At 43.1% G+C, this 27,223-nt stretch overlaps 1 protein-coding gene across 3 annotated transcripts in view; it reads left to right on the top strand.

Annotated features, from left to right (window-relative positions):
• The window catches only part of samd12 (sterile alpha motif domain containing 12), a 125,363-nt gene that overhangs the window by 4,460 nt on the left and 93,680 nt on the right, over positions 1-27,223 (top strand). The window contains exon 1 of one of the 3 annotated variants that reach the window (XM_014177606.2): positions 3,515-4,284. The exons of 1 other annotated variant lie outside the window; for it this stretch is intronic. In XM_014177606.2, the coding sequence (XP_014033081.1) occupies positions 4,224-4,284 (61 nt within the window). In that variant the 5' untranslated portion in view covers positions 3,515-4,223. Of the gene's footprint in view, positions 1-3,514; positions 4,285-27,223 lie in introns of those variants that run through there. One more of the 3 variants, XM_014177607.2, reaches the window with a different exon arrangement.

The following is a 27,223-nucleotide window of genomic DNA, read 5'->3' as shown; positions in this document are numbered from 1 at the left end:
GTGAAGTGTGAAAGTGTCTCTGTGTGTGTGTGGCATCAATATGCGTGCGTGTGTGTGTGTGTGTGTGTGTGTGTGTGTGTGTGTGTGTTGGAGTGTCAGTGTAGTATCTGTGAGTGTGTGGGTAGAGTCTAGTGAGTGTGCATAGAGACAGTGCAAGGGAGTCAGTGTAAAACAATTAAGATAAATAAATAATAAAGGGGGTCAATGTAAATTGTCCAGGTAGCCATTTTATTAACTGTTCAGCAGTCTTATGGCTTGTAGGTAGAAGCTGTTCAGGTGCCTTTTGGTCCCAGACTTGGCGCTCCGGTACCTCTTGCCATGCGGTAGCAGACAGAACAGTCTATGACTTGGGTGGCTGGATTCTTTCAAAATGTTTAGGGCCTTCCTCTGACACCACCTGGTATAGAGGTCCTGGATGGCAGGGAGTTCGTTCCCAGTGATGTACTGGGCCGTACGCACTATCCCCTGTAGCACCTTGCGGTCGGATGCAGAGCAGTTGCCATTCCAAGCGGTGATGCAGCCAGTCAAGATGCTCTCAATGGTGCAGCTGTAGAGGTTTTTGAGGATCTGAGGGTCCATCCCAAATCTTTTCAGCCTCCTGAGGGGGAAGAGGCGTCGTCGTGCCCTCTTCACGACTGTGTTGGTGTATTTGGACCATGATAGGTCCTTAGTGATGTGGACACAGAGGAACTTGAAGCTCTCAACCCGCTCCACTACAGCCCAGTCGATGTGAATGGGGGGCGTGTTCGACCCTCCGTTTCCTGTAGTTCACGATAAGCTTCTTTGTCTTGCCCACGTTGAAGGAGAGTTTGTTGTCCTGGCACCACATTGCCAGGTCATTGACCTCCACCCTTTAGGCTGTCTCATCATCGTCGACGATCAGGGCTACCATCGTTGTGTCGTTGGCAAACTTAATGATAATGTTGGAGTCGTGCGCGGCCACGCAGTAGTGGGTGAACAGGGAGTACAGGAGGGGACTGAGCACGCACCTCTGAGAGGCCCCTGTGTTAAGGGTCAGCATGGTGGATGTGTTGTTGCCTACCCTCACCCACCACCTGGGGCGGGCCGTCAAGATGTCCATGATTCAGTTGCAGAGGGAAGTGTTCAGTCCCAGGGTCCTTACCTTAGTGATGAGCTTGAATGCTGAGCTGTAGTCAATGAACAGCCTTCTCATGTACTGTAGGGGTTCCTTTTGTCCAAGTGGGAAAAGGCAGTATGGAGTGCAATAGAGATTGTGTCATCTGTATATCATCTGTTGGGGCGGTATGCGAATTGATGTGGGTCCAGGGTTTCTGGGTTGATGGTGTTGATGTGAGCAATGACCAGCCTTCCAAAGCATTTCGTGGCTACAGATGTGAGTGGGACAGGGCGTTAGTCATTTAGACAGGTTACCTTGGCATTCTTAGGCACAGGGACTATGGTGGTTTGCTTGAAAGACGTAGGTATTACAGACTGGGTCAGAGAGTGGTTGAAAATGTCAGTGAAGACACGCATTCTCTGGTAGGCTTACGTCACTGGGCAGGGTTTCCCTTTGATCTGTGATAGTTTGCAAACCTACGCACTATGCAGTAGTGCTGTGAGCATCATGCTTGTGAGCCTATGGGAACACACACACAGAGATAGAAATGTTGTGATACTGGGAAAAAAATATGAAAGACACTTACAGTTCCAGTGATTTTTGTTAGGTTTATCCGTTTTTTCTCTCCAATCCCCTGGCACGTACAGTTTCAGAAAAGGAAATTAAGGAAATCTTAAATATTACAAATCTCAACACAAAATATGCCTTGTAATAACTTGCTAATTGGTGTTCCAAATTAAACACTTCCTAAAATGTGGAAATTGCCTACACGCCCCACAATTCTTTGAGAGGCAGTTGCTGTGCACCCCAGTTTTCCAGCAGCAAGTGATAACAACCAAAATGACTGTGTACAATCAAAACATATTGAATTCTACATTCTACTATTGTATGAATGATTCCCGAATGTATGGAGTAACACAATGGCTGTCGAAGGTAAGATAACTCAATGTTGTTTATTAAAATTGGTTGTTTATTTTGTTTCAGCAGTGAGACGAGGCATGATATCACTGTCTATGGATGAATCAACCTGATATAGGCAGTGAGGGGATTCAATTATCTGGCCAGGGTTACCTCGTTGGGAGGATTCTGTACTGGGTGAAAATTGAGGAAGTTATTTTAAGCAGGCCCGGGTTGAACTCATTGGGCGAAAGCTGGAAGGGACGAGCGCCCTTCTCAAATGGAACAGTAATCTGCGCCGTTCTGTCATTTTGTCAGCAAGGCAGCATTGTGCATCTTCCAGAAACATACATCTCTTTTCCATCAAATAAAAGTTCACATTTTCTAACTAGTTTTCATTGGGAAGGCAGATAAAGCATTTTTATCACAAGCAATCACTTTCGCATGGGAAAACACAGAATCCTAATAATAAATACATGTGCTTAAATACGTCACTTTTGTTTTAAGCCGACTTCGCACGAAACCGATCAACTTTCAGCCGGGGCAAAACACACCTACACGGGAGCCTGTGCGAGATTAATCGAACCCTCAGTGATTTCATTAGTTTTGGAACTGGGCTGACTCCTGGGCGTGAGCCAGGTGCCCCATTCAAAGCCAAGGCGAAGTCGGCTCAAAACAAATGTGAATTATTCTAGGCTAAGTAGGATTCTGTGTTTACTTTTCACATGCAAAAATGATTGCTTTTGATAAAAATGTTTTATATGCCTTCAAAACATAGATTTTATGGAAAAGAGATGTTTTTGGACGATGCACCATGCTGCCTTGTTGACAACATGACCGAGCCGCAGATTACTGTTTCATTTGAGAAGGGCACTCCTCCCTCACTGCATTCATGTCACAGGCCATTGACCGGTGCACAATGGCTAAGGTTAATAGAACTCCCTCAGTGATGGGTTTCTTGCACATTTGTTTCTTGAACGGTAGGCTTAATGGAGTTGCCAATAACCAGATGCATCCGGTTTTAAGGGATACAGCTAATTCAACCTAGCTTCCTTTTTTGCTGAAAACCAGAATTTTTTTACTCTGCCCAATATCTGTACTCCTTGTATGGAGGTGTCGAATTTGGTCAACAAAAATTGTAATTACTAATTTGTTACATGAGGTATATTTGATTAAATAGAAGTAATGGTTATGTTGTTACGAATGCACTGATATATGCGGACACACATTTTGGCTATTTACCACAAAATGACTTTATATTGGAGCTGTTCCTGTGGTCAAAGAGCTAGATAGAGGACTCATCACCATTTTAAAGTAGTCATCTGGGTGGGGATTCCTATGAGTTGGGAGTAATCAGCCAATGAAGAAGAAAATGTACTTCTTTAAAATGGAGATGGGCAGTAGCGCTGCCCATGCAGTCACAAACTTTATAATAGCGCTGATAGAAAGATTAGTCCTCTATCTACCTCTATGGCATGTTGTTCACATCTGCCCTCTCATGAGCTAGAATGGTCCTTCCCTCCTGCCTTCCATCTTTGAGGACATGTATTTCCATTGTTAGAGCGGTCACTCGAATATCTTGTCAATATAATAGACAATCCTTGGTTACCTGCGCTCAGTTTGTGAACGCCTGTGATTGGACGATATTGCAGTTGCCGCGCTCTGTAGATTTTTGGCCTGGTCATCAGTCATCTATCCCTACCACAATGGTGTTCGCAAAGAGGGAAAGGAGTCCACTCACATGGTATACAGATCGGTATTAATACGAAGGCGTCAGTCGGTATTTGAAACCCTGTGTAGCGTTGCTTCGAAAGAGCTGTGATGAAAATACTAGAGAATAGGTCTTTGTCTTCAATAATGATTTGCATTCTATGTCGGTGTGGGTAAATTTAGAGCAACCGTTTGCATAATTAGTCTAAATTTGTGACGCGCGCTGTTACCGTGCGGTGCTTGAGGTCTGCACCTGTTCACTGACATGCTGAAGCCCGTGGTGAGTGCTCCATCCGCGTAGGAAACATCACTTTTTGACATTTTAAATCCTTTTATTTGCATGAACTAGATAGCGCGATATTTCTGCCGAGTATTTACCGTAAGGTCTGGTTTAGCAATTATTAGGAATTATGCCGTGTAGACAAGCGAACGGCTTTGTTCAGACCAGTGATAACAGCCTTTAGTTTCATAAGGCGACGTTGGGGACATTCTGTGAAGGCAAGGCGCTATAGATCGCCATAGTGTGTGCAGTTCCGCGATGCTCGGCCAGTCACCTCACCTTATTGGAGGCATCTTGTGGATCCAGAATCCAATGAGAGGTATGTTTGGTGGGTTCATAACCTAAGGGAGTATACTTATAATGAAACCCTTCTCTGTGTCAGGTGTGACGAGAATTCTTGTGGACAGGTTGCCTATCTCATGATCTTTAAGTGTTGCCATGCACTGATGCTATCACTTTCAATCCTAAACGGTCTCTCTGGTTTCACTTCTCCAGTAAAAATGCTGAACCGTGTGATCATCATGTGTAATGTTAAGTGTGTATCATTCATGTGTTGTCCTGGGTCACCCCTGCATCTCCTGGGATTGAAAAAAAATGATGTAGTACTGGTGAGGAAAGAAGTCTAAACTCCTATGTAGCCCATATGACCAGACTGCAGACTCAGGTCTATTCAACATGTCCTTGCACTAAATGTTGTTATACCGTTTAACATTTTCTCAACGACCAACTTCGCTGTGGTACACTTAGCTATATTTGCAGATAAGGTATGCCTTTATCTGCAGAAATGATTCTGACGCTGCAATAATCTCTTGCTTTGCAGAGATTGTGTGTAGATATGTGAACTGCACGTCAAAGGAATTTCTAATCACGCCCAAGGTCAGGTCTTATTCTGCTAAAGCTCCCCAAACATCCTTGTAATGCACTGGAGATTGTATTTGGATATTTCTTAGTCTTGCGCAGAATATGCAGCTTTTCCACACTTTAAATAAGGATGCCCCCATGTCTAGACATTTAATTCTTACTATTACTAATACCATATAGGGCCTACGTACAGAGAGACAAAATGTACCTTGATCCTACTCTCTAACCAGCAAGAAAGTCCTGTAACGAATATAAATGCGTGTAGGCTGTACTGTGATTGAGTCCTTTCTATGCTGAGTTTAAACAACCTGGATTCAGGGGTAGACAACATAATAAACATAAATCCGGGACACTCCATTTAGAATGATATGGTATGTATTCATTTGTGTATGTCCATTATGGTTGGGCGGTATCATGATTTTCATACCGTCATACCGTCCTAGTCTTATATCGGAATATGAGGCGGCATATTGACAGGTTGTGTTTTATATTAAAAGTCAAGTGATTTTTGTTTTGTTGCTTCAATAGAGTGATCGGGGACGTGCATCTATAGTTTTCCTTCACAGAAAATATACTGAACAAAAATATGAACGCAACATGTAAAGTGTTGGTTTCATGAGCTGAAATGTCCATATGCACAAAAAGCTTATTTCTCTAAAATGTTGTGCACAAATTTGTTTACAACCCTGTTATTATTTCTCCTTTGCCAAGATAATCCATCCACCTGACAGGTGTGTCATATTAAGCAGCATGGTCATTACACAGGTGTACCTTGTGCTGGGGACAATAAAAGGCCACTTTAAAATGTGCAGTTTTGTCACATAACACAAAGCCACAGTTGTCTCACGTTTTGCGGGAGCCTGCAGTTGACATGCTGACTGCAGGAATCTTTACTAGAGCTGTTGCCAGAGAATTGAATGTTAATTTCTCTACCATAAGCTGCCTCCAAAGTTGTTGTAGAGAATTTGCCAGTGTATTTCTGTCTGTAATAAAGCCCTTTGTGGAGGAAAAACTCATTCTGATTGGCTGGGCCTGGCTCCCCAGGGGGTGGGCCTGGCTCCCAAGTGGGTGGGACTACCCCATGGCTGCCCCCCTGCCCAGTCATGTGAAATACATAGGTTATTGCCTAATTATTTTATTTTTAATTGACTGATTTCCTTATGAACTGTAACTGAGTAAAATCTTTTAAATTGTTGCGTTGTATATTTTTTCAATATGTCAAAATTGTGAGACAGCCTATGGGCAGACACCGTGCCTCCCTCAATCTTCACACACACACCCTTGATTAAAGACCAGTGCTGTTACAAATGTGCTGTCCTACTTGATGGTGACTCTATGTGATGAAGCCTAACTTAATACTGCCGTGAAAACATGTAGAGCACATCATTCTCATAAAGTTGTCTGTGATGTCATAACTGGTGTCGCTTCATGACAAGTGATACGAACAGTCATGACATAATGTCCTGCTGCATGATCTGCTGTATGACAGTGAAAGCTTATCTTGCACATACTGACATAAGTTGTTATGACTGCTTATGTCATCTGTTGCATAATACTTGGGACAGTGAACTGTTACAGAACATTGCTTAACACAATGCCCAAACCGGACGTCCGCCATTGTGCGCAAATTGATTTTGTCCCCCCGAAACTAAACGCGATTACCACACGCATGTTGAAATATCAAAACAAACTCTGAACCAATTATATTAATTTGAGGACAGGTCGAAAAGCATTAAACATTTATGGCAATTTAGCTAGCTAGCTTGCAGTTGCTTAACCCTTGATTTAAAAACAGTGTTTACCCCTTTGGCCGAGCCTGTCCATTCCCTTCAGTCTGGCCTCTCTCTGCTCAGCCTCTCTAATGCATCCTACCCCGACCCTCCTCACTTTGCGTCCATTCAGAAGCCTAAATCGAATCCCACAGTTTCGCCCGGCCCAGAGCCCTGGCGTCAGCGTGGCCTCTCAGCCCAGGGGAAGATGCTGGCTACACTTCCCGAGGAACCTGACAGGCTCTTTGTTGCGCCTCAACACTAGCCTCTTTCACTTCGTTTACTCAGGGCTTTGTTGGAAGCACCCACAGTATAGGGAGAAAACACTTTTAACAGCACCTACGTGATATCATACTTAACCTCAAAGCTGTGGTTGTCAGTGATACACAAGAATATTCATCTTTTCTAGCTATTTCTTCTGTGTTCTAGTCATTCAGTAGCCTTATGTAGTACATTACAACCTCAGTAGTATCTTTGGCCATATTCTAGTCAATAAAAGTGGTTAGGATGGAAAATATATTGTGCCAGATTCGTTATGGTTTCAAAATACCCACAAATTGTCTTCATATTCACAGAGCAGCCTATATTTTGTCAGTCACTAATTAGAGAACCTCCTATTCCTCCCACTGAGCTTGTGTAACTGCCAATTTACTGAAGTGGATTAGATGTAAATTGGAAGGCGTCTTTTTTTTTTTTTACACAGACGCACACTCAATTTATATACTGAGGCAGAGTCACACACATAGATACAGGGATGAGGTAACACAGTCTAATTCTAGACCTGATGAATATGCAATTGACGCAAGGCACTGAGAGCACGTGTCTGCTGATGTCTCCCATGTAACATCAACTCCTGTAGTTTTACTGTCTGTCAAAAGAATCTATTCACTCAGTCAAGCATGAATTACCTTTTTAAAGGGGCTTTCACACCAAATTGGTTTGGTGCATTTTTTACGAACTCTACATTTTAACCCCTTCATTTGGTTTGTTTGCACTCGGGAGCTGAATATATACTGAATATAGCCTATTCACACAGCCGTTAGAGTGGCTATTGTGCCGTTTCCTCATGCATGTTGTTGAAAGGTAATATGAAGGTTGGGACAAAAGTGATGCTTCATGATAATCATAAATGGATTGCATGGACACGTGGTTTTGTTCAGGAATGTTTGTATGTTTGATATTTTGTCAATGTGAAACCACCCGGACCAAATGGATAAAAAAAATATATATATATATAATACAATAAATAAAAAAAATATAAAAAAATAATACAAGGTAACAAATAGTCGAACTCTGATGCGAACTAGAGCTCAAAACAGTGTGTGAAAACGCCCTAAGAAAATACTAGGGAGAAAAACAACTTAAAGTAGGACTGTCCTGGACATGCCAATTACCTTTTTAGAAACTCCTCTCTTAGTTATAAATATGATTCCCGTCTCCTTTTGAATAAAGGATCCATCCAGAATGGCACCCTATTCCCTTTAGAGTGCACTAGTTTTGATCAGCGCCCTGGTCGAAGGTCGTACACTATAATGGGAACAGGGTGCCATTTGGGACGCAGTATTGAGAGTCATGGTGCACCCTGCTGTGTACTCTGCTTTGTAACAGCTCTGGACGACCATGAAGTCTGCCGAGTCCCATTCTGCTGCGTGGTTTGAAGTGGCTGAAGTGAGACAATTTCAGATTCATTGATATAAATGTGGGCACAGATGAGGGACTCGATGTCAGAGGAAGTCCGTAGAGGCTTATTTACTGAATTTTTGCATACGATATATTTTTTTTGTGCCATGACATCTTTCGCACGAGGTGAGCGAGATGTCTTGAGGTACTGTAAGAGCGATATCTTGGTAAGGAATGACATTTTATGCATGATGGAACACCTGAGTTAGAATACACTCTGTTTACTGGGTTATAGAGATAGATAGATATCTCTATTCCATTGGGGTTGTTCAGACGTCACAATCCTATTACAACCAGGTACAGATTTTTTTTTAAGACGTCAGGGAAGATACCAACTATACTCTGGTTGGTATCTGGGCACATAACCAGCAGTCTTTGTACGTCTTTTTAGCGACCAGATAATCCGGCCATGAAGTCTGACGTCATAAGCATGCCTTTGTAACCTGTTTTGGTTTCTGGGAAATGTGGCTTCTTGAGATTCACCTAACACAGTCATTCAGGAGGGCACTTGCCTTGCCTACTGTACTCACCATATAGAAGGACGAACGTTTTAGGGGTTGCAGAAAAGACCCATGAGTCTCCTCATACCTATGGGTTGGACCAAGCTTTAAAATCTGCAGCTGCTGATGTCGAAAAAGTACAGAAACCCCCAAAGCTTATTTTTCCGTCACGATTATTCTAGGCACTTAGTTTTTTTTTGTTCTTTGCCGTTGCTAAATTGGGAGTGTTGTGGCAACTGCTGAAATATTAAACACGGTCCTTATGCTCCAAATCGAGCCTATAGTCTATTTTCGTATTTGACTCTGTTTGATGCCCAGCGCTAATACTGTAGCTTACTGCCTCAGCTACACACTCAACGGTGTGAGTTAAATTTTGCACATTTGTATTCAGAGAATGCATCAGTTTCTGGTTCACATCGGACAGCCTATCAGAGGCCAGCCTGGGGGCCATGGTGGAGCCGGGCAAAGTTTGAACACTTAACTTTTGATAGGATGTCAGGGTGAATTAGGGAGAGAATTGTGATATGTCACAAACTTCAGTCAGTCTGAAAGTGCATAGCCGGGAAATGAACTCATCAAGCCTGCCATGCCCAAGCACTTCCTGTAGGCCTAGATCAGGTCTTTGGCGGTACTGTCAGGCGCATGGTTAGTGGCATCAAAGGTTGTTTCTGTGTACTCTAATACTGTATATTCTAATGTTGGAGCCGACCCATGCATCTCAAGGTTGTAGATGACCCATGTAGACAGAGTTGACCTGTGAAACTTGATGTGCTAATAACCCATGCAGTAACAGTATTGACTCATACCTGAACTTTGCAGCAACTGAGTTGACCTGTCAATCCTGTAGTGACAAAGCTGACCCATGCATGCCAAGGCCCTGTTAGCTGCGACGGCTAAATGCATCTCAATTCAAGTAGCACAGTTGACCTATACATTATGAGGCCCTGTACAAACAGCCTATGGCAAAGAACTATGCCAGAGCATCCTGGCGTGACCAAAGTAGAGTAGCTGGTATCGGTATGAGGGTAAATCCATTTGAATTCAATCACATTTTGACAGCACACCTTGTGATTTGAACGAAACCTTCCATCCATTTTTGCCCGTTGTAGAATTTTGTATTTTTTTTTTTGGACCTGATTGCCAAAATCAAGGTACTCAAATCTGACCTATTTTGCAGACCCCACCATCTGTGTCTTCATCACTGGAAAAGATGAACAGTTGAGATTGATATAATTTAAAAGCTTACAAACAGGTTTGTCAAACTATTTGATAATTTGGTTTTAATCATTATTTTACCTTAAACGTCCATTACCTAAAAATGCCTAAACTCTTCTTTTTTTCCCCTTCATATTCGCATATGGTATAGCTTAGCTCCTATTTGACATCTTCTGAGGTTTGGTGTTGTGCCTGCCATCATTTGAGACACAACATGCTGTTGAATACAGGGTTGGTGTCATGTTTTGGCTTATGAATGTACTAAATCACAACTTTCAAATGGTACCACAAAGATGGTTGGACGTCCACACATCAGAGAATGTTGACTTGAATGGGAATATGTTTTAAATTATACTGGCAACATTCCATAGGAAATCTATTGCAATCATAGAAATATAGATAATATGAAATACATGAGCATTTAAGTTCGAAGGTGGGTGGACAGGCGGTCATCTTTGTGGTAGTAAGTAGAAGTTAAAATGTCAATGGTGTAACTGCTAAATTGCAGTGGTCAGAAGGGACGGGTCCGTTCAATGATTGAAATGACACCCACAAATTACCAAACCGTTTAAAACCCCTGTTTTGTAATATTTGAAATGATATCAAACTCAACTGTTTATCTAATACAGTGATGAAGACCAGTATATCATGGTATGGTGGGGTGTGGAAAATGGGTCAACTTTGAGCTCCTTTTTCTATCCCGAATGTATTGGATTTCATGTCCAGAAAAGTCACTTTCAGTCCAATTCTTCCATGGGCAAACATGCATGGAAGGTTTTGTGTAAATCAAAAGGGATGCTGTCAGAAAGTGATTGAATTCAAATGGATTTAACCATGCATAGCTGTATATAGTAGTATCTACTTTTTGCCACAGGCTTTGTGTACGGGCCCATTATGTGTTAGGAAAATATGTGACCCAAACATGTGACCCATGTAGTAACAATATTGACTCATCTGTTTAGTGTGATTTATGTTTTTAGTAACTCCGATCAACTGAGATCACCTACTCATCTCAATGCTCTTGTGACTAAGTTGACCCATGCATGTCAATGCCCCATTGGCTGAGATGACCTATGCATCTCAAACTGAGCTAGCCATGACATTTATAGATGGATGACAAAGTTCCTCTCAAACCCCCCCCCATATAGGCACATGAGGTGAAGATATGGGACAATGAGCTCCTCTTTCCCTCTTCAAAGAAGTTCCAATTAGTACTTTAAGCAAGCGTGTAACAAGGATCTGACTGTGCCTTCCCCCTGCTGATAGAGAATGTGCTCTTCAAAGTCCCTAGGGTAGTCGGTTGGTGACACACACACACTTACCCTTTTGGGGAGATTTAGCAGGCTTCTCTGACTGTGCTTGCAGAGACTTTTGCTTACAGTAGAAAGGGAGAATCAGTGTTGCCCAGTGTCATTTTTGTCGATAAAATTTGGGGAGTGGGCCTAGGACTGTATTAGTATTTGGATGGGCTATGAAGAGAGATGCCCGAGTGAACCGCAGATGGAAGAAGTTAGACTGCATGGAAAGATAAAAAAAAAAAAACATTATTCACACTTCCTCAGTCCATAAATCACAAAAGTTGTTTGCGTTCAGAGCATCTATAGAGAAGTAAAGATGATTTTTCTGCAGCTTCTGAAAAGGCTTATTTGTAGTTAGTGCTCGACGCTACTGTTAGTATATAAAAGAGCCGCTGCAGGGCTGGCAGCAGAGCCTATGAATTGTCATTTTACTGGAGCCCAGTCAATCCCTGACTCCTCTTCAAGCCCCCCTCAGGGTCTCCCCTGGTACAAATGGGGAGAGAGAGAGCGCTCACCCCCGTTTCCCCTGTACGCCCTCTAGCGGATCACTAATTAGCTTCACCTTTGGAAAATGTCCCGGGAGTTGGCTGCTGAGGCCCCATCTGTGCTGTACAGGGCTACAGTCAGTTGGCCTCTTTCTCCAGGCCTGGTTTCTGGGTCATGCAGTGTGCACAAACAATTCACTCTGCTCTACTTTGACAGCGAAGCCAGAGTGCCCGGGGACCAGCTCACACTGAGCAAACTTCACTTCTGATTATACTGGCTTCTCTTTAGATCTGTGGGTTCAAATATGACTCTGGATACCTGTAGGGAAAATAAAACCTGTATTTATAGTACAGATTGACTTTAAATAGCCTACTTGTGTTTCCACAACCTTAACCACCTTGTTTCACCCTTCTATATTGTCTTCAATCCAAACTTTGATGTTGTTGATGCTGATATGGTGGCTTTATGCAGCCTGACTTAAAAAATATCTGTAATATCTGAAAGTCTGTAATGCTCATCACTGTATATCTTTAAGTAAAATTTGAGATCGAAGTTGTATATGACTTAAAATCAGGGTCTATGCTCATCTCATACTGTTCCTTAGCTCGCTTCTAGTACTATACACGATTCAATCACATCTGCCACGCTGATCCTCAACACCGGGGCCCCTCAGTCCCCTCCGGTACTCCCTGTTCACCCATGACTGCATGGCCAAGCACGACTCAACACCATCATTAAGTTTGCCGACGACACAACAGTGCTAGGCATGATCACCGACAACGATGAGACAGCCTATAGGGAGGTCAGAGACATGGCAGTGTGGTGCCATGATAACAACCTCTCCCTTAACGTGATCAAGACAAAGGAGATGATCGTGGACTACAGGAAAAGGAGGGCCGAGCACGCCCCCATTCTCATCGATGGGGCTGTAGTGGGGCAGGTTGAGAGCTTCAAGTCACTTGGTGTCCACATCATCAACAAACTGACAAGGTCCAAACACACCAAGACAGTTGAAGAGGGCACGACAATGCCTATTCCCCCTCAGGAGACTGAAAAGATTTGGCATGGGTCATCAGATCCTCAAAGTTCTACAGCTGCACCATCGAGAGCAATCGCCTGGTATGGCAACTGCTCGGCCTCCGACCGCAAGGCACTACAGAGGGTAGTGTGTACGGCGGCGTACATGACTGGGACCAAGCTTCCTGCCATCCAGGACTCTGTACCAGGCGGTGTCAGAGGAAGGCCCAAAAAATTGTCAGACTCCAGCCACCCTAGTCATAGTGTTCTCTCTGCCGGAGCGCCAACTCTAGGTCCAAAAGGCTTAACAGTTTCCACCCCCAAGCCATAAGACTCCTGAACAGCTAACCAAATGACTACACAGACTATTTGCATTTACCCCCCCCTCCCATTAAGCTGCTGCTACTCACTTTATTATATATGCATAGTCACTTTACCTCTACCTACATGCACATATTACCTTGACTAACCGGTGCCCCCGCACATTGACTCTGTACCAGTATCCCTTGTATATAGCCTCTGTTAGGTTCTAAATATCAGAGTAAGAACTCAACGGACACTATGACAGCTCATCCCAAAGGATCAAACAGCTGAACAATGATGACATGGTTCTACCAGTGGTGGTGTGTATGTGTGTGTGTGTATATATATATATATATATATATATATATACTCCAATTTGGGGTGGAGTCTCCTCCTTCTTGCTAAACATTGCATCTTTATTGCTTTACATTTACATTTTTAGTCATTTAGCAGACGCTCTTATCCAGAGCAACTTACAGTAGTGAATGCATACATTTCATTTCATAATTTTTTTTTTCTGGGCTGGCCCCCCGTGGGAATCAAACCCACAACCCTGGCGTTGCAAACACCATGCTCTACCAACTGAGCTACAGGGAAGGCTAGTGATACGGGCAATAAACTGTTCCTTCCCCTTCATCACTAATCCACAGCTCTCTCCCCTTATCAGTGCTGCCATGTGATCATCTTCCCTACACTTAGCACATTCCAAGCTTAATTGCACTGATCATATCCATTCCTCCTACAGATACCCATTAACTGCTGGTGTAGACCCTAGACTATGGCACCCCTCATGTCTCTAGCATAACTAATGATTAATAATATTCAAAGTTTAGAAATCTGAACTCGTCACCTCGTTACTGTTATTTATTGTTGCTCTTTTAATTATGTGTAATTTTTTTTCATTTGTATTTTTATTTGTTTACTTCAACTGCATTATTGGTTAAGAGCATGTAAGTAAGCATTTCACTAAGGTCTATACTTGTTGTATTCGGCGCATGTGACAATAAAATTTGATTTGACAAGATTATTGTTGTCTGAAGCTATACCATTACGACAGCGTGATATGAGTCCTTTTATACAGGTGATAAAACACAAGGACATTGGGACGAGCTATTCCAGGGCTGGTATGTTGTAACACTCGTACGACCTTAAGATTCATGACCAACCTTTGTCCTTCCAGACCATTGATAGAGTAATGCCAACTGCCAAGATGGTGGGTCTATGTATTTTCCATTCAGCTCTTTCTCTCTCTTTCCCCCTCATTGACTCTGCCTCACGATGTACGCACAGCACATGTCAGAGAGGAAGGGGGGGGGTGAATGTTCTGAGCTATATATAGTAACTGTTGCAGGGAAAAAAGCATCCTTTTTCTTCAACCCCCACCTACCCCACTAAGCCGCCCTCCAACAGGACACAGACCAGGCAACTCTCCCTCCATCCTTTCTTCACATCTCCGTCCCTCACCTCTCCTTCCATCCCTCGCCCTCTATACCTTTTGAATCTCTCTCTATCTCAGTATTGCTGTAACTGTACAGACACACTTAACAGAGAATGCATAATGAATTGCTGCTCCAGAATGGTTGAACACCAGTCATGCAATGAGTAACGATATGGAGAGGGGGAAAGAGGGAGAGAGCAGGAGGAGAGCTCCGTGCCCTGCATCCTAAGTTGCCTTTGTTTAAAACATGGCCCTCTCATGTATATTGCCCTTTCTATTTGAAGGAGAATGCATCATGGTTTCTGCCTCGTTCCTCTCAATCTTGGAAGTCCCAGAACTAGGGTGAATACCGGAATATTGTTTTACATTGTGGGATGCAACCCGTCTGCCTAGGGAGACTACTCAGAGCGTGAAACTGAAACGACACCAGATGTATCTGGTAGTCACCTAGCCTTGTCAACAAGTCAGTAGGCTGATTAAAAATGGTGATAAGGAGGTGTCATTGTAAGGGTTCAGTGGAGTTCATGTTTTGCTGCCATTGCGTGTTTACTATTGCTTGGATTTGAAGCTCTCAGGGGTTTATGTCTAGTTGTCTAATGTACATTTTGTTTCTATCAGCTCAGATTTGAAACACACTTCTCTCACATTGAATTATTTATTTGTTGATAATACAATAAACAACAACATAAACGCAACATGTTAAGAGTTGGTCCCATGTTTCATGAGCTGAAATAAAATATCAATGAAATTTTCCATACACCCAAAAAGCTTATTTCGCTCAAATTCTGTGCATACATTTGTTTACGTCCCTGTTGATGAGAATTTCTCCTTTGCCAAGATAATAAATTCAGCTGACAGGTGTGGCATATCAAGAAGCTGATTAAACAGCATGATCATTACACAGGTGCACCTTGTGCTGGGGACAATAAAAGGCCACTCTAAAATGTGCAGTTTAGTCACACAACACAATGCCACAGATGTTTGGAGGGAGCATGCAATTGGCATGCTGACTGTAAGAATATCCACCAGAGCTGTTGCCAGGTAATTGAATGTTATTTCTCTACCATAAGCCGCCTCCAACTTCGTTTTAGAGAATTTGGCAGTACGTCCAACCAGCCGCATACCACGTGTATGGCGTCGTGTGGGCGAGCGGTTTGCTGATGCCAACGTTGTGAACAGAGTGCCCCATTGATTGCGGTGGGGGTTATGGTATGGGCAGGCTACGGACAACGAACACAATTGCAATTTGAATGCAGAGATACCGTGACGAGATCCTGAGGCCCATTGTCGTGCCATTCATCCGCCACCATCACCTCATGTTTCAGCATGATGATGCACAGCCCCATGTGGCGAGGATCTGTACACCATTCCTGGAAGCTGAAAATGTCCCAGTTCTTCCATGGCCTGCACACTCACCAGACAATGTCACACATTAACCATGTTTGGAATGCTCTAGATCGACTTGTACGACAGGGTGTTCCAGTTCCCGCCAATATCCAGCAACTTCAGCCATTGAAGACAATGTGAAGGAGATGTGTCAAGCTGCATGAGGCAAATGGTCACACCAGATACTGACTGGTTTTCTGATACACGTCCCTACTTATTTTTTTTGTATCTGTGACAAACCTATGCATATCTGTATTCCCAGTCATGTGAAAACCATAGATTATGGCCTACTGAATGTATTTTAAATTGACAGATTTCCTTATGAACTGTAACTCAGTAAAATCTTTCATTGTTGTATGTTGCATTTTTATATTTTTGTTCAGTATAGTCTTGTAGCCTATAATTGTCCCAATCAAATCCGGCAGGACTTTGTCCAGTAACCCTTTGTGGTATCCTCTGCTTTACATTGTCGTGGACTGAAATGGTAGAGCTTCTGCTTCAGGTTCTGACGGGCGTCTTGCCTCCTTACTCTATTATAAGGAAAAACACTTTTAAAAAAATGTGTTTTCCTTGTTGGGTTTCCTGTAATCTCTTGGTGACAGTGGCCCAGAACAGACTTTGGCAGCTCTCCCCCACCTGGCATCGCTCCAACATGACTTACATCAGATTTATGGACGTGTCATTTTTCTTTTTTTATCTCCCCCCCCGACACAAATTTGCCTGTCGTGGAAATGTATGAAAATAATCAAAAATAGTGTGGGGTTAGACTGGATTAGAGTGAATGTGTTTTTAGAGATTACAGTCAAGGAAACGGTTTTAATCTTTGACCTCGAGCAAAGAGTTTGTGCATTTTATTTATGTGTGTAAGGTTTGGATTTTCAAAACTATTCCATGGTAAGGCCTGACAGTACTTTTCTGTCTGTTTTTTTATTAGACTTCAAATAGTGCCCACAATCTACATTTTATCAATATGTGTGATTTATGTAATGAATGTCAGTGTTATAAAAAGCTTTGGACCTAAATGTTGAATGTCCTCAAAGTAAGATAATGTTGGCCACTCTACCAAAGGATGTTATCTGCTGCCCTCTAGTGATATTCTAATAGAACAACATGCACCAAGAACTCAAATGTGGTACAGTTTCAGTTAGTAAAATGTGGTGCGGCATTTTCATTTACCGGACATTTTGAGAAATTTACCAGACCCATATGCATCGGGTGCGTATCCTGATTAGGGCGTCCACCCATGGTGCTCAGAATGACAAATCACATTTAGATTATGGTCATTCATATTAACAGAACATGCAAGTTGAGGATGCAACGATCTACTGTCCTTACCGAATTCTGATGCGCACTTTGAAGGTGTTAGAATAGCTGTACACGTTTACTTTTCCTCAGAGAACAAGATGAGTAAAGAATAGCAAAATCACTGGCCCATGTCAATCTACTATCCCCAAAGTAGAAAAGTTTACATATTCTATTGGTCAGCCTGTCGAGAAAGAAATGGCCTTTCCCAAACAAACTCTGGGACGATAGATCCCAAATTCATACAACCACTAGGCCTAGGCTAAAAAACACGTTAAAAAGCAATGAGTCTGATGCAACTGATCAGATCATTTAGCTTAAAAATGTTTAATTGAATATTTCATCACAAGTGCAGCAATGCACACAAGGCACTAGGCAAGTTAAGTAATAAGTTGCATTGACTACACTAAGTGTTTAGCATGATTTTTGAATGACAACTGTAGCTCATCTCTGTACCCCACACACACAATTATCTTTAAGTCCCTCAGTCGAGCAGTGAATTTCAAACTAAGATTCAACCACAAAGACCAGGGAGGTTGACATTGACTATCTGAAGTTATTAATAACACTTTGGATGGTGTATCAATACACACAGTCACTACAAAGATACAGGTGTCCTTATTAACTCAGTTGCCAGAGGGGAAGGAAACCGCTCAGGGATTTCACCATGAGGCCAATGGTAACTTTAAAACTATTTTCTCCCCATTTTAAACTCTGAGGATGACTCAACAACATTGTAGTTACTCCACGATACTAATCTAAATGACAGAGTGAGAAGAAGGAAGCCTGTACAGAATAAAAATATTCCGAAACATGCATCCTGTTTGCAGTAAGGCACTAAAGTAAAACTGCAAAGAAATGTGGTAAAGAAATTAACTTTGTCCCTAATAGAAAACGCTATGTTTGGGGCAAATCCAACACATCACTGAGTACCACTCTTCATATTTTCAAGTATGGTTATGCTTGTCATTGGCAAGGACTAGAGTTTTATTTTTGGGGGGGGTTAAAAATAAACTGAATAGAGCTAAGCACAGGCAAAACCTGGTTGTCTGCTTTCCAAAAGCTGAAGAAGATGCGCACATCCAGGTACCTTTTTGCAGGTGCTGGAGTTGAAGGAGGAAAACGCTGCACACTGCTGCTCATGCTCCCAGGTCTTCATCAGGCATCCATATCCCAGGTGGGGGTGGAAGGTCGTATGCATGTATGGGCAGTACTCAGTGAAATCACTTCCTGAAACAGGAGGTAAAAATGTATAACAGGTTCACAGTATAAAAGTATATGACCATACACAAGGAATGTGATCAATATTTACAGTTTTTATATATATCACACAAAAGTAGGTGGATTTGGCTATTTCAGCCACACCCGTTGCTGACCAGTGTATAAATTTGGGCACACAGCCATGCAATCCCATAGACAAACATTGGCAGTAGAATGGCCTTACCGAAGAGCCTGGTGACATTCAATGTGGCACCGTCATTTTTATTTTTATTTCACCTTTATTTAACCAGGTAGTTGAGAACAAGTTCTCATTTACAACTGCGACCTAGTCAAGATAAAGCAAAGCAGTTCGACACATACAAGAGCACAGAGTTACACATGGCGTAAACAAACTAGATGTCGACCGATTGTGATTTTTCACCACCGATAACGATTATTGGGGGACCAAAAACCGCCGATGCCGATTAATCGGACGATTATTTTTTGTAATAATGACAATTACAACAATACTGAATGAACACTTATTTAACTTAATATAATACATCAATAAAATCAATTTAACCTCAAATAAATAATGAAACATGTTCAATTTGGTTTAAATAATGCATAACAAAGTGTTGGAGAAGAAAGTAAAAGTGCAATATGTGCCATGTAAGAAAGCTAATGTTTAAGTGCCTTGCTCAGAACATGGGAACATATGAAAGCTAGTGGTTCCTTTTAACATGAGTCTTCAATATTCCCAGGTAAGAAGTTTTAGGTTGTAGCTATTATAGGAATTATAGGACTATTTCTCTCTATACGATTTGTATTTCATATACCTTTGACTATTGGATGTTCTTATAAGCACTTTAGTATTGCCAGTGTAACAGTATAGCTTCCGTCCCTCTCCTCGCTCCTACCTGGGCTCAAACCAGGAACACATCGACAACTGCCATGCAGAGGAAGGGAAACAACTACTCCAAGTCTCAGAGCGAGTGACGTTTGAAACGCTATTAGCGTGCACCCGGCTCACTAGCTAGCCATTTCACATCGGTTACACCAGCCTAATCTTGGGAGTTGATAGGCCACACGGGCCGGGCTAGCAAGCTAGCAGAAGGGCATTATAGGTACGTCGCAACGGAAGAAGTCTGTTGTAGCCCCCTCATGCGGAGCCTCCTCGTACGGTTCCGTCGGCAGACCAGCCGTGATGGATTTGTAGGGTTCCGTGTGGTAATAACCAGGCATCCTCTACTGACGGGATGAGGTCAATATCCTTCCAGGATACCCGGGCCAGGTCGATTTAGAAAGGCCTGCTCGCTGAAGTGTTTTAGGGAGCGTTTGACAGTGATGAGGGGTGGTCGTTTAACCGCAGTCCCATTACGGATGCAGGCAATGAGGCAGTGATCGCTGAGATCTTGGTTGAAGACAGCAGAAGTGTATTTGGAGGGCAAGTTGGTTAGGATGATATCTATGAGGGTGCCTGTGTTTATGGATTTGGGGTTGTACCTGGTAGGTTCATTTGATCATTTGTGTGAGGTTGAGGGCATCTAGCTTAGATTGTAGGATGGCCGGGGTGTTAAATATGTCCCAGTTTAGGTCACCTAGCAGCACAAGCTCTGAAGATAGATGGGGGGCAATCAATTCACATATGGTGTCCAGGGCACAGCTGGGGGCATAAGATGGTCTATAGCAAGCGGCAACGGTGAGAGACTTGTTTTTGGAAAGTAGAAGCTCGAATTGTTTGGGCACAGACCTGGATAGTATGACAGAACTCTGCAGGCTATCTCTGCAGTGGATTGCCACTCCGCCCTCTTCGGCAGTTCTATTTTGTCGTAAAATGTTATAGTTAGGGATGGAAATTTCAGGGGTTTTGGTGGTCTTCCTAAGCCAGGATTCAGACACGGCTAGGACATCCGGGTTGGCAGAGTGTGCTAAGGCAGTGAATAAAACAAACTTGGGGAGGAGGCTTCTAATGTTAACATGCATGAAACCAAGGCTTTTACAGTTACAGAAATCAGCAAATGAGAGTGCCTGGGGAATGGGAGTGGAGCTAGGCACTGCTGGGCCTGGATTAAGCTCTACATCACCAGAGGAACAGAGGAGGAGTAGGATAAGGGTATGGCTAAAGGCTATAAGAACTGGTCGTCTAGTACGTTCGGAACAGAGAGTAAAAGGAGCAGGTTTCTGGGCGCGATAGAATAGATTCAAGGCATAATGTACAGACAAAGGTATGGTAGGATGTGAATACAGTGGAGGTAAACCTAGGCGTATAGTGACGATGAGAGAGATATTGTCTCTAGAAACATCATTTTAACCAGGTGATGTCACCGCATGTGTGGGAGGTGGAACTGAAGGGTTAGCTAAGGCATATTGAGCAGGGCTAGAGGCTCTACAGTGAAATAAGACAATCACTAACCAGAACAGCAATGGACAAGGCATATTGCCATTAGGGAGAGGCATGCGTAGCCGGGTGATCATAGGGGTCCTGTGAGTAGTTAAGCTGGCTGGAGACACGGCGATTCAGACAGCTAGCGGGCCGGGGCTAGCAAGCTAGCAGAAGGGCATTATAGGTACGTCGCAACGGAAGAAGTCTGTTGTAGCCCCCTCATGCGGAGCCTCCTCGTACGGTTCCGTCGGCAGACCAGCCGTGATGGATTTGTAGGGTTCCGTGTGGTAAAGGTGCCCAGTCCAATTGGCAAAATAGGTATAGTGGCCCAAGAAATTGGACGATTGACCTATTCAGCTAACAGTCCGATATGCTCTAGACAGCTAGCGGGCAGCGGCTAGCAGATGTGCATTGAGGGGACGTCGCAACAGAGGGGCCTGTTGCAAAAAGAACCCTCCGGCAGATTACGTCGATATCCATCACGCATGGACTCAGCAGGGCTTCGTGTAGTAAAAGGGTTCCAGGCTAATTGGCAAAATAGGTATTGTAACCCAAGGAGTGGCTGATGGACCTCTTCAGCTAGCTGAGAGATGGGTCTAGCATGGGCTAGCTCCAGGCTAATTGGTGCTTGCTTTGGGACGGAGACGTTAGCCAGGAGTAGCAACTCGGATTGCAGCTAGCTAGCTGCGATGATCCAGGTGAAAAGGTTCAGAGCTTGCGGTAGGAATCCGGAGATATGGAGAGAAAATAAGTCCGGTATGCTCTGGTTTGAATCGCGTTGTGCAAACTGGCGAGGGATTTCCGAGATAGAGGTTAGCTGATGACCGCTACCAGTGATTAGCTGACTACTATCTAGTAGCTAGTTAGCTGGCTAGCTTCTGTTGGGGGATTCTGGTTCGAAAGTAAAGAAAATACTTTAAAAAATAGCAGATCCATACCACATTGGGTGAGGCGGGTTGCAGGAGAGTATATTGAAGTTGAGGTTTAGGAAAAATATAAAAAGATATGTGAAGAAAAAAGATAAAAGATATATACACGGGACAAGACGAGGACAAAGACGTCTGACTGCTACGCCATCTTGGAACAAAACTACAGTCTGGATCCCAGTTCTAGGAGATAGTCATGGTCACGTAACGTGGTCATGGAAAACTCCTGGCCATAGACATGACCTAATGTAATCTATCAAAAATATATATAAGGAATATAAGGCTGATTTTGGTCAGGTGCCCAGTGATCCAGTAGAGTCCTGTTACTTACACAAACACTGAGGGGGAGCAGAAGGGTGGGAACTCATTGACATCCAAAATGTTGACCGTGACACTGGCGGTAGTGGAGCGTTCCACTGCCATACTGTAGGCTCTGACCAATAGAACACTGTGGGCCAGGGCCATAGGATGCCACCTTTCCAACAAGTCAGTTCGTCAACTTTCTGCCCAGCTAGAGCTACCCCAGTCAACTGTAAGTGCTATTTTTGTAAAGTGGAAGTGTTTAGGAGCAACAACGGCTCAACCGTGACGTGGTAGGCCACACTAGCTCACAGAACGGGACCAATGAGGGCTGTAGCGTGTAAAAATCATCTATCCTCAGTTGCAACAATCACTACCGAGTTCCAGACTGCCTCTGGAAGTAACTCAAGCACAAGAACTGTTGGTCGGGATCTTCATGAAATTGGTTTCCATGGGCGAGCAGCCGCACAAAACCCTAAGCTCACCATGCACAATGCCAAGCGTTGGCTGGAGTGGTGTAAAAGCTGGAAACGCGTTCTCTAGAATGATGACTCACGCTTCGCCATCTGGCAGCGACGGATGAATCTGGGTTTGGCGGATGCCAGGAGAACGCTACCTGCCCCAATGCTAGTGCCAACTGTAAAGTTTGGTGGAGGAGGAATAATGGTCTGGGGATGTTTTTCATGGTTTGGGCTAGGTCCCTTAGTTCCAGTGAAGGGATATCAATGCTACAGCATACAATGACATTCTAGACAATTCTGTGCTTCCAACTTTGGAGAAGACCCTTTCCTGTTGAATTGGAATGCCGACTGCGAGCCAGGCCTAATCACCCAACATCAGTGCCGACCTCACTAATGCTCTTGTGGCTGAATGGAAGCAATCCCTGCAGCAATGTTCCAACATCTAGTGGAAAGCCTTCCCAGAAGAGTAGAGGCTGTTATAGAAGCAAATGGGAGACCAACTCCATATTAATGCCCATGATTCTGGAATGACATGTTCGACGAGCAGGTGTCCACATACTTTTGTGTGATCTCTCACAATATTCAATTTGGGCAAAAAAAGCATTTTGACATTTTGGAACTATAAAAACCGTTTTAAGTTAAGGCCAAAGGAGACTGTGTGTTGAGCCTGTAGACCCAGAAAGATTCCCTTTTTGAAGATGGGTTTCAGTTGTGGGTCAGTATCAATAATGTACCAGTGCTTCCTGATAATGTCCTTTTAAATGCCTTTCCCAATGGTGAATATTCTGCTTTTTCTTTCACTTTTGGTTGAAGGCTTTCCAAGTGTGTTAGCCCTTCAAAACAATCATTTGCATGTTTTATCCAATTTGTCTTTTGTAACCCTTTGAATTTTGTGAGGTCCGTGGTCTGTTTCTGGTAAGAAGCATCAGAGCTGCATATTCTTCTGATGCGGCTGAATTGACTAACAGTGAGACTTTTTTTTTTTAAATAAGTGGACGTGGCTGGAAGCTGTCACCTCCTGAGGGTGGTTTCCTATAGAGATCTGTAGAGGGAGGGTTTTGTCCTTAATAAAACTGATTTGTGACAGGGCATAATTAATGGTGAAACAAAGGTGCTCATTCATAGTTTTCAAGGGGGACTTATTTTGGGTGGTATTTTGCTCTTAAGATATGCGTTTTCCCTTATGTCTTCAAAGCGAGAGTCAAGTTCATTGTTATTCAGGTTATCAATTGGAAGAGCATTAACACGCTCCTGTCTGGTTACTAGTCTCATTCAATGGATTTACATTGGCAGGTGTATAGGGGGCTACCCCATTACCCCAAAACTGCGTCACTCAAACTGCGTCACTCAAAAGCTCAGTCACTCAAACTGCGTCACTCAAAAGTCTTTAACTGTATCAAAGTCATTGGCCTGTGATGTTGGGACAAATGATAGTCCCTTACCTAGGGCAGACAAACATGTATCAGATATAGACCTGTTGGACAAGTTAATTGCCGTGTCTTGCTCCATTTTGAATTTTTTATTATTCTTTTTTTTTTTTACCTTTATTTAACTAGGCAAGTCAGTTAAGAACAAATTCTTATTTTCAAAGTCGGCCTAGGAACAGTGGGTTAACTGCCTTGTTCAGGGGCAGAACGACAGATTTGTACCTTGTCAGCTCGGGGATTCAATCTTGCCATCTTTCGGTTACTAGTCCAACGCTCTAACCACTAGGCTACGCTGCCGCCCCGATGTGTGGGGGGGGACTTCGGGTGTTGCCGTCTTCCTTCGTTGTCCTCTCCAGCATTTCTTGCTGGGAAGCAGGGTGGGCTGTGGTTGTGATGACGGCCTTTTCGATGATGTTGTCCATCAGGATTCTCCAAAAAAGAAGACGCTCTGCCTCTTAATTGGTCACTGGAGTCGGATGTGAAGGGAGGTTGATCGCCACATTAGTGGCCCTCTAGGATTATGGCTGGGCTGGCGTTTACCCTTCCAGCTTGCTGCGTGGGAGAGTGCCAATTGGCTGTCTCCGGCTGTCCCTTTTTTTCCCACATTGATCAATGTTCTCTTTTTTTTGTCCTTTATTGGTGATCTTGCTTTCTAGATCAATATTTAGCTGTGTCACTTGATCTCTCGTCATGCTCAATTGTTCTGACTTCTTGTATGGTCAGAGCCATTAAATCAAAGGAATATTTATTAAGAATCTCGCACCATCGGTCACAAAAGAAGGGTTTGTTCAAACCAAGAGAAGGTGCTTTCTGTATCCGTAATCCTTGTGGAATTATTTTATGCCTTAGATAATCACTCAAGGTGACTGCATGATAATTACTGTTTTGTTTCACGGATATGTAGATTTTTGCGAGATGTGAAAACTGAGTCTGCATTGCAGTCTGTTGGGCCAGTTTCATCAAAAAGCGAGTCCTTCATTATGATCCTGGAGTAATCATACTCTGAGAACTCAAATTATTTGCTTTGGCCCGCCATTTTGAGTCTGTTCTTTCAGCCATAATGTCAAAGGACCGGTAGGCTTGTAAAAAGGAGTGCTGTATGGTAGAGTTCATGTTCAAAAGCTGACGAACATACGCAGATCCAGGTACTTTTTGCAGGTGCTGGAGTTGTGGGTGAATTCATGAAAAATAAAAAGGAAAACACTGCACACTGTTGCTCATGACCTAAGAGTCGAAACGTTATAATAAAATCACCTGGGATCATGAGCAGCAGCGTTTTCCTTTTTTTATTTTTCAGTCTGCTTTCCAACAGACCCTGAGAGACAAATTCACCTTTCAGCAGGACAATAACCTAAAACACAAGGCCAAATATACACTTGAGTTGCTTACCAAGATGGCATTGGAAGGTTTGGAATGGCCTAGTTACAGTTTTGGCTTAAACTTTTTACTGCAGTGGGCTAAATCAGGGTCACAGTGATTCTTGGTCGTCTTCAACAAATCTACTTTGAAACAATTGTAAACACCCCACACACATGGTTATGGGCTTAAAGGTTTTTTTTGCTTTTTTTTAACCTGTACCATATCAGATAGTTGAAATGTATTCAATTTTGAGTTTGTATCCCAATACTACACTTTATATACATCACAGAAGACTGAAATACAACAAAAGCGTTAGACATAAAACCCGCCGAAAATCTGGTGTTTCTTTGAAATAATGTTTAATATTTTGCATAATTAATAAACATTCCACCCATGAGGCCACTAGGTAATTTGACTGCAGGAAAGGGCTACATCTGCTTGAAAATCTATGTAAGACTTGAAAATGGCTGTCTAGCAATGATTAACAATCAACTTGACTGATGTTGAAGAATTTTTTTAAGAATATGCAAATATTGTACAATCCTGGTATACAAAGTTCTTAGACTTATCCAGAAAGATTAACAGTTGTAATCACTGCCAATGGTGCTTCTACAAAGTATTAACTCAGGGGTTTTAATACTTATGTAAATTCAATATTTCATCTGCAAAAATTTCTAAACACTTGTTTTGTTTAGATGGGTGAGAGAAAATGTAAATTGAATTCATTTTGAATTCAGGCTGTAACACAACCAAATTAATACTTTTCTGAAGTCACTGTAATGGTAAAACACCATTGTCAAAAAGCACAGCACATGCGAGCGGTTTCATGTGACTGATAAAAATATCAGTTTGAAATTTAGACAGAGGGGTGATGCTGCGGTCATCCCTCTCTTCAAAGGGTGTGACACTCTAGACCCAAACTGTTATAGACCCATATCCATCCTGCCCTGCCTTTCTAAAGTCTTCGAAAGCCAAGTTAATAAACCGATCACTGACCATTTTGAATCCCACCCTACCTTCTCCGCTGTGCAATCCGGTTTCCAAGCTGGTCACGGGTGCGCCTCAGCCACGCTCAAGGTACTAAATGATATCATAACCGCCATCGATAAAAGACAGTACTGTGCGGCCGTCTTCGTCGACCTGGCCAAGGCTTTCGACTCAATCACCGTACTCAATCACCGTATTCTTATCGGCAGACTCGACAGCCTTGGTTTCTCAAATGACTGCCTCGCCTGGTTCACCAACTACTTTTCAGTTCAGTGTGTCAAATCGGAGGGCCTGTTGTCCGGACCGCTGGCAGTCTCTATGGGGGTACCACAGGGTTCAATTCTCGGGCCGACTCTTTTCTCTGTATATATTGATGTCGCTCTTGCTGTGGGTGATTCCCTGATCCACCTCTACGCAGATGACATCATTCTGTATACATCTGGCCCTTCTTTGGACACTGTGTTAACTAACCTCCAAACGAGCTTCAATGCCATACAGCACTCCTTTCGTGGCCTCCAACTGCTCTTAAACGCTAGTAAAACCAAATGCATGCTTTTCGACCGTTCGCTACCCGCCCGCCCGACTAGCATCACTACTCTGGACGGTTCTGACTTAGAATATGTGGACAACTACAAATACCTGGGTGTCTGGCTAGACTGTAAACTCTCCTATCAGACTCATATTAAACATCTCCAATCCAAAATTAAATCTAGAATCTGCTTCCTATTTCACAACAAAGCCTCCTTCACTCACACCGCCAAACATACCCTCGTAAAACGAACTATCCTACCGATCCTCGACTTCGGCAATGTCATTTACAAAATAGCTTCCAATACTCTACTCAGCAAATTGGATGCAATCTATCACAGTGCCATCCGTTTTGTCACCAAAGCCCCTTATACCACCCACCACTGCGACCTGTATGCTCTAGTCAGCTGGCCCTCGCTACATTTGTCG

Source organism: Salmo salar, chromosome ssa27 (assembly GCF_905237065.1).
Source record: "Salmo salar chromosome ssa27, Ssal_v3.1, whole genome shotgun sequence".
NCBI classification, from domain to species: domain Eukaryota; kingdom Metazoa; phylum Chordata; class Actinopteri; order Salmoniformes; family Salmonidae; genus Salmo; species Salmo salar.
This window is presented reverse-complemented; position numbering and strand designations above follow the sequence as displayed.